The 8,946-nt window shown below is 35.3% G+C and overlaps 1 protein-coding gene across 1 annotated transcript; it reads left to right on the top strand.

Annotated features, from left to right (window-relative positions):
* Positions 1-1,398: 1,398 nt before the first annotated feature.
* Positions 1,399-2,814, top strand: LOC128984557 (jerky protein homolog-like). Its single transcript, XM_054403892.1, has one exon. It carries the CDS (start codon positions 1,399-1,401, stop codon positions 2,812-2,814), a length of 1,416 nt encoding a protein of 471 aa, XP_054259867.1.
* The last annotated feature ends 6,132 nt before the right edge of the window (positions 2,815-8,946 follow it).

An 8,946-nucleotide genomic window follows, 5' to 3' on the forward strand; every position in this document is an offset into this window, starting at 1 on the left:
AGGGGTTAGTTTTAATTATTTTAAGGCCGCGAAGTGCTCGAGCGCGCTCGACAACAATGATCGGAAGTAAACATGTTCAGTTGTCCACTTGTCAAATGTCCTAGTTAGTGACTTGGCCCCCGCGACCTCGGGGCGCTGACGTTGCGGTGGTGGGGAGTAGCCGAGACCGGTGGACAGTACTAGCGTCTCATTTTCCCCTTCCAGAAACTGATGAGAACCTTTTCTGCGAAAGAGTGGGGGATTGTGGGAGAGCCCCTCACGTCGATTTAAGAAAATCTTTAAATTTATTTTATAATATTTTAGTTAGAAAATTAACTTTTTAACTATAAAATTAATTTTAAAATGTTTAATTATAAAATTAAACTGTCATAACCTAACCTAACCAACCAAACTTGCTGATAATATAAAAAGATATAAAAAAATCTAATTAAGGTTTACTTATAATTAATTTTTAATTATAAAATTAATTTTAAAATTTGTTATTATAAAATTAAACTGACTTAACCTAACCGAACCAAATAAACTTGCTGATAATATAAAAAATATATAAGTTATATTAAAAATCTATTGAAGGTTTACTAATTTTAAAAGTAGTTCTGTTCATAAATAAAATTATAAATGCCTCAAATTCTAACAAAAGATGAACAGTTAAGAAGTATTCGCAATCTAAGCAAAACCTTGGACAAAAAGTTAGTGTCGCCAGCGGGATTCGAACTGGGGACCTCCAGATCACGAGTCCGAGACGCTATCAACTGCGCCACGAACACTGATGAAATCATCGTCTCGTTACGGTAATGGTGTTCCCTAAAGAGCAGAGTGACGTCCCCCCCCACTCCTTCTCTAAAGAGGTTCTCATCAGTTCCTGGAAGTGGAAACCGAGACGCTATATGTGGACAGTAGAGAATGATTAAACAGTCCACGGCGAGCTTAGGGGAGACCGGGGGAATCGCGCCATACGGGGTAATCCCGCCAACCCATATATCTCGTAAACTGTTGGTAAGGGAACTCTGTGACAAGTGCTGCGACCTAGCGGGCATCATCCCGAAGCTGTGTCAGTAGCGTCCATTGCTCTAGTTGAAGCGGTTTGGTGTGTGGAAAAAGTTTAGTTTTGTAGACAAATCTCTTCTAATTTTTCACTACCAGACTTTTCGAGGTATGTGTACATTACATTAATAATAGTCAAGTAAGTTTAGTATGTTTGCAAAGTACGGTTAATTGGCTATCTATTGATATCCTAACTTTTGTTTTTTCTCATTCGTAGTTGCAATGGGTTACCTTTTTCAGCCATGTTGTCATTTGGGGTAATGACGCCACAACAAGCTGGGGTAATGCCGCCGTTGGCGGCATTACCCCGAGGCTTAGTGGCATGACTCTTATGCGATTTTCATTCGATTTCAGATGCCGCGTGAACGAAAACGGACAACAGACAAAGCTAAATGGACTCAAGGGGAGTTGCAAGCGGCTTTAACAGAAGTTGCTGAAGGGAAATCAGTTAACAGTGTCGCCCTAAAATATCAAATACCTCGATCTACACTTCGAGACAGATTAAAAAACAACAAAACCTCTAGCCCCAGCATGGGTAGACATTCATGTTTCAGCCAGGGACAAGAAGCAGAACTCGCTAAAAGAGTCATTGGATTTGCTAATCTGTTCTATGGAATTACTATTACAGATTTAAGAAGATTAGCTTATGATTTGGCCGAGGAACTACAAATTAAGCACTCGTTCAACCGAGAAAAAAGAATGGCAGGGGAAGACTGGGTATCAGGATTTCGACGTAGAAATCCACAAATTTCACTGCGCAAACCATCAGCAACAAGCATCAGCAGAGTGACAGGGTTTAACAAACAGGAAGTCGACCTATTTTTCAAAAACTTAAACACTGTTATGGATAAATATCACTTTGAACCTTCAAGAATCTACAATATGGATGAGACTGGTATTTCCTCAGTCCAAAAACCAGGCCATATTTTAGGGCCTAAAGGCCAAAAACAGGTGGGAGGAGCGACCAGCTGGGAGAGAGGTCGTAACATTACAGCTGTTTGTGCTATGAGTGCGTCGGGGCAGTATATACCCCCAATGTTTATTTTTCCCAGAAAGAGGATGACGCCCTTACTTGAGAGAGGTGGTCCAGCAGGTGCACTGTATACATGCTCTCACAACGGATGGACAAATGAGGAGCTTTTTCTTGACTGGCTTAAACATTTTAAAAAGTTTGCTAAGCCATCAGAACAGGAGCCAATTCTCCTGGTACTCGACAATCACGGTAGCCACATATCCCTGGATTCATACGAATTTTGTCGCACAAACCACATTCACATGATATCAATCCCACCACACACTTCTCACAAGATTCAACCTCTTGATGTTACATTTGTTGGCCCCCTGAAAAGTTCTTTTAATAGAGAATGTGACAAATTCATGCGATCACATGTCCACAGGAAAATAACACCATACGACATTCCTGAGATTTTCAATGCTGCATATATGACTGTGGCAACTATTGAAAAAGGTGTTTCTGGGTTTGCAAGCACTGGAATTTTCCCAACAAATGCCGACAAATTCAAAGATGAGGACTTTGCACCAGCTCAGTCCATGCAACCTTTGGTGATTGATGAACAAGAGGATGAAGAAGTCAATCGTTCCAGCACAGACAACGTGTCAGCAGATGTTCGTCACGACTTAAATAGCCCTGCATTGAGAACATGCCAACAGAAGACACAAGACACAGCATTGGTAAATGAGGAGCTTCGTGTTAACGCTGCAGATGGACTGCCTGGGGTTCCTGGCTGCTCTGGAACGTCTAGTATCTAGTATGGGTCATGATGAGAATAGATTTTCTCAAATTTTAGATAAGTTGTCATCATTTCCCAAAGCAGCTGTTTACCAAGTTAAGGAAAACTCAAAGAGAAAAGGTCACTCAGCTGTTCTCACTTCAACTCCGATGAAAGCTGTACTTGAAGAAAGTGAAGCGAAAAGAATTGAAAAAAATTTCAAGAAAAAGTTAACTGCCAAAAAAGCAGCGATCAAACTCTTGGAAAGTAGTGAAAAAGCGGTGTCAAAAATACAACCAAAAAAGAAGAAAACTGTGGCAAAAAATACAACAAAAGTGCTGTCCCAGCTAAGAAACCAAAAAAATTGTCTTTTAGCCGTAGAATTAAATTTGAAGATTCTTCAAGTGATGACAACATGGATTTGGATGAAAAAGAATTATGTGATGATAATGAAGACGACGATGACTTCGACATACGGTCCAAAGATGTTGAGCTCTGCATTGTTTGTGGGGAATTTGGTTTCAATGAACTTTGGTTCAGATGCAAACTGTGTGGGAAATGGGCACACTCCGAATGTAGTGGCGCTGATTCTGCACACAATTATGTGTGTGATTTTTGCCAGGGTTAAGAACAACCTTCAGATATTTCTTTTGTTAAATGACAGCTATAAAGCCTTTTTTAACTGATTAGGCTAATTGTTTTGTTTAAACTTATTTAAAAAAATCATTAAGCAAGTAGCCTAAGATTTTGTTACTTCACTTAATGAGTAGACTTAAGATTTGTCAATATAGTCAAAACATGTATTGATTATACTATATTCTTTCTCTTAATAAACTTAACAATTGGTATTTCACTTGATTAATTTTTTTATTGAGTTTTCTATGATTTTTTGTAGATTTAAAGCAAGTGGCGTCATTACCCCAAGAGCATGGCGGAATTACCCCAGTACAGCTCGTGACACCTAAGCTGGCAAATGGCCTAGCGCGGGCAGTGTAGGCGGGAGGAGGGTGGAGGTAGGGAAAAGACCGGACTGCAAACATTTCCGCTGCCTCGCGGGGTTGACTCCCCTTGCATTGTACTTGAGCGCCTTCATATGGGTCGCGAGGACAGTTGATGCAACCCGCATGGCGGGACATAATGTTTTTGAAATAGGTACTAGTAGCGATAGGCCAAGTGCCAGCTTACATAGATGTCACGAGCTGTACTGTATATGGGGGAATCCCGCCACTGTGTAGACTTTTGGTAATTAATTGTTTATCGGTTTTAGAGTGAAGTAAAAATTACCAAAAAATTACAATGACTAAACAACTAAATATAAAATGCAATTTAATTATAATTAGCAAAATATAACATGTTTTTGAATATAAAAAAAAACATTTTCCTTAAGGTGGCGCGATTCCCCCGGTCTCCCCTACGTTCGCTGAACACACTCTCCCGAGACAATACAGCGGACCTGCGGCGAGCATAATTCGTGGATGCGACTCGCAACGAGCATATTGTGAGTTACGACCTTTCTGTTCACTACAAGAGTATTATTTTTAGTTTTTAGAAGCGATTCCTTTTGTTAGGCCTAGAGGCTGGTCACGTATTTTAGTTCATATAGTAAGCATCGTATTTAGCGCCAATTTATTCCTAGTCAGTGCGTCGTTGTGCTGACATTGTGGCCGTGCGATCCAAGTGCACGGCATAATCATTTCATTTCTTTACGGAGCGTATTATTTTATCGAGCCTAGGTCACACATGGTTGTTAGTTATAGCTGAACTGCTTTTGGTCAGTGCGTTGTTGTGCTGGCGTACAACCATAGTTTACTCGTGCGTGTAGGACGACGAAGGTACTATCTACGAAGGCCGAAAAGGAGTAGTGAGCGACGGAGACTGTTAGCGCGAGAACCCTGGAATAGCTGTCCGAGGGAACGGAGGTAAGTTTAGGCTAGGTGATCCTACCCGAACTAAACACCTCACAAAATGTTTAAATATATTACATTTAGTACAAATTTTATTGTTTGTATCCATTTAGTAAAGATTATTTTTCAGATAAAACTGTAAAAAAAAAGAATGGACAAGAAATAATGGATATTCATTTTATTGACCGAATTTTCATTTTTTACCTATTTTGTTTTAATATTTTTGAATTTCTAGATAAAATTTATTAAAAAGACGAATATAATCAAATAAATTCAATTATTGGATAGCCTATTTTAGAAAATAAAATTATTTAAAATGGAAAGTGAGTATTATTATCCTAAAATAAAATAAAAAATAAAAGGTTAAAGATAAATTATTTAAAATAAATAAATTATGTACATATTAAATTTACCTTAAGATATTTGTTTTTGGGATTGTGATCAAAAAGTTTATATAGCTAAAAATGTAATAGACCAGAAAGAATGGATATTGCTATATGGGTGAAGTTCAAACTGTGGGAAAAATTTAGTCCCACCAATTTTTCAACCATTTTTGTTTTATAAAAATAAAAATTAAATTTGTCATACATAGCTTATAATAACAGTTACCATATAAATGCATAAAATATAAACAATAATGATTTTAATAATATGAAAAATATTTCTAAAGAGTGTTTTAAACAGATCGCTAACGGTCCCGAAGTGCAACATGGCTGATTGAAGATCGCAAATACCTATATATAAAACATACAAAAATAAAATGTAATAACAACTTTAAAATAACCGTTGAATATGGATATTTTAATTCATGAGGTTATTTTAAAGCAAACAAAAATATGAAACAACATTTTTTTATTTCATTTGAATGTCCCGCTATCTTGATTTGAATTTCCCGTACTTTTTAAACTTGCCGCCATTACTCACTCGGCGTCTCACGAGAGGCCCGCTCTTCACCAGTGATTGCAGTTTGTTTAGTGAAGTGAAATCGTAATCAGTTTGAAACTGGCAATAGATCAGCAATAACCCATTCCACTTCTCCTCCGACGAATATACGTCACAGTAAAACGTCACAACAATGATGGCGTCACAGAAGGATTCGTCATAGAGCTGACGACATAACCTCCAAAATATTAAGTGGCGGGAACTTTTTTTTTGCAGCACACGGCCAAGATGGCGTTCGGTTGTTCCCGCCAACCGTTGAGTATAGCAAGTGTCTAAAATATATGTAAACAACTGCATAAATGAATTAATGTTATGGAGTTGTAAACAAAGTAAACGCTTAAAGCCTATCCTAGCACCATAGACTAACCAACACAAGTAGACTTCTCATCCCTTTGTAAATTTTGAAGCACGTTTTTCGTATATAGTTCATGTACGTGACACATGGGCGCTAGCCCATAACCTTGGATGGCATTGGTGTGACCTCGGTTCCATAACAACCCAACTCAGTAAAAATCGATTTTTTTCGTTTGTACATGATAGTTACTTCTTAATAAACAATTATTTAACACCTTTTCGAAAAAAATTATCAGTAATGATCAATTAAATGCATTATTTAAATTTTGCCTCAAGAAAATATTAAATTACCATAAATTTCTATTGCTGGCATATCCCCTTGGTAAGATTTCCTGTTTTTCTTTTGAAATATGTTTATTACATTGTTATGAACTGGAAAACACGTCGTTTATGTTCTAATAATTATTTATAGTTGAGATATGTCATATTGAATGACGTTGATGTGACCTCGGTTCCATAACAACCCAACTAACAAAAAATCGATTTTTTTCGTTTGTACATGTTAGTTACTTCTTAATAAACAATACCTAACACCTTTTCGATAAAATTATCCTTATTTATAAATTAAATGCATTATTTAAATTTTGTCTCAAGAAAATAATAAATTACCATAAATTTATATTGCTGGCCTATCCTCTTGGTACGATTTTCTGTTTTTCTTTTGAAATATGTTTATTACATTGTTATGAACTGGAAAACACGTCGTTTATGTTCTAATAATTATTTATAGTTGAGATATTTGACTTTGATTTTAACTGGTGTGACCTCGGTTCCATAAGAACCCAACTTACTAAAAATCGTTTTTTTTTTGTTTTTACAGGTTAGTTACTTCTTAATATACAATATCTAACGCCTTTTCGAAAAAAATTATCAGTAATGATCAATTAAATCCATTATTGAAAATTTTCCTCAAGAAAATATTAAATTACCATAAATTTCTATTGCTGGCCTATCCCCTTGGTACGATTTTCTGTTTTTCTTTTGAAATGTGTTTATTACATTGTTATGAACTGGAAAACACGTCGTTTATGTTCTAATAATTATTTATAGTTGAGATATGTCACCTTGAATGTCAGTGGTGTGACCTCGGTTCCATAAGAACCTAACATACTAAAAATTGGTTTTATGTTTTGTTTATACATGTGAGTTACTTCTTAATAATCAATACCTAACACCTTTTCAATAAAAGTATTAGTAATTACCAATTTACCTGTTCAATAAAAGTATCAGTAATTATACATTTTAATGCATTTTTCAAAATTTGCCTCAAGAAAATATGAAATTAGGCCTACCATAAATTTTTATTGCTGGCCTATCCCTTTGGTACGATTTCCGTATTTACTTTTGAAATATGTTTATTACATTGTTATGAACTGGAAAACACGTCGCTTATGTTTTAAGAATGATTTAATGATGATTCGTTTAAGAATGATTCTAAATATAGAATCCAATGTTATTCGGTTCCATGATTAATTTTATGGTAAACGAGGTGTTAGCCCGTCCTACGTACGGGAATTCAGTAGTCAGTTAAAACCGTGTACAATTCAGATCAGCTAGTTTAAAAAAGACAAAGTTTCTTGCAGTTTTAACGTGAAAAATCATCTTTAAACAAATGTTGTGCGACCAAATATGTTTTTATGCATTTTAAATCCGATAATTTTACAATAAAACAGCAATTCTGCAATTTTTACGATGTGAAAAGCGTTGAAGTGAGATTTGCAGCCGATTCGCACAGACGCACACTGATTATAAGTAGCATACAGTAGAGAGAGTGATAGCTTCGACTATTAATACAACACTTCTTTATCTTATACAACTTCTGTATCCAATAGTCAAAGGTAATAGTCAATTGAGAAGTGTATAGACCTAGTCAACGATACTACCTTCCATAGCATACCTGCCTCTTCCATAATTATTATCACCACAATACAACTAACTTACTATACAAAATTTCCAGTAGGTCTGAATAGAAACGACCTAAAATAAAACGATAATATCCAATAAAATTCACAGTACACATAATTTAACTTTGGTGTCCTAACATCAAAACTAATCGTCACACCTATCCTTTATATCAATTTCACTGCATTAATTACTAAATAAATAAGTCTAAACAAAGAAAAGTAAAAACAATAACAATTTGTTTTGAAACAGCTGTTTGGTTCAAATAACATTCATTTGAAAAAAAGAACTGGTCACATGTAGCAGGAATATAAAAAGTAAACACGCTAGTAAAGCTAATGACGTAATTTTCAATGTTTATTATCCATACCGTTATCAGTTCTATCCTTGATAATTACCCACCCTCATTGAATAAATGTACATCGTAATTTCCCATATTAGTTAATTTAAACTACAATATATTCATAGTTGAAATAAAAGTGATATTTTCACGTTTGGGGGCGCTGATATAGGCACCCCCAAACGTAACCACAACTGAACACGATTTCATAAAACATGTAAACATTGTTACTTTTCTATTCTTTCCTTGAAAAGTGGAGCAGTAAAATAATGTGCATTTATCTTTTTTATTAAGACTCGTGTACAGAGTCTCGATTTGTACTGTGGTTTAATTAATTTTGGTCCAAACTATTTTAAACGGTGGTCTAATTATCTCTACTAATCTGACTTATTTCCTATAATCAATGACAAAATAAGAGTAAATAAAATAACCTCAAAGTTCCATAGTTTATATTTAACCAGCTGTTAGTTAAAACAAATTATATTGCTCTAAAACAAATCGAAGATTACAAAGATTGCTTTAAAAAATATTTTGAACATCCTAGTATTTTACTATGTATATTTAATTAATCTGTCATCCTCTTACAGAAGAATTGATCGTATCAATGATTAGCATTACACATAGTATAAATAGGTCAACGCTAAGTATGTCTTTACATTTTTATCCAAATGCTGAATTTGTGACACAAAAGCTGAATGTTTACAGCTGTTGTGTTAAGCAAATTATTTTA

Source organism: Macrosteles quadrilineatus, unplaced genomic scaffold (assembly GCF_028750875.1).
Source record: "Macrosteles quadrilineatus isolate MER2022 unplaced genomic scaffold, UCM_ALF_1.0 Scaffold_2__2_contigs__length_208266976, whole genome shotgun sequence".
NCBI lineage: Eukaryota > Metazoa > Arthropoda > Insecta > Hemiptera > Cicadellidae > Macrosteles > Macrosteles quadrilineatus.

What these genes read in the sequence shown, in the direction of transcription:
- LOC128984557 (XM_054403892.1), top strand. Translation starts at nt 1,399, where the DNA reads ATGCCGCGTGAACGAAAACGGACAACAGACAAAGCTAAATGGACTCAA.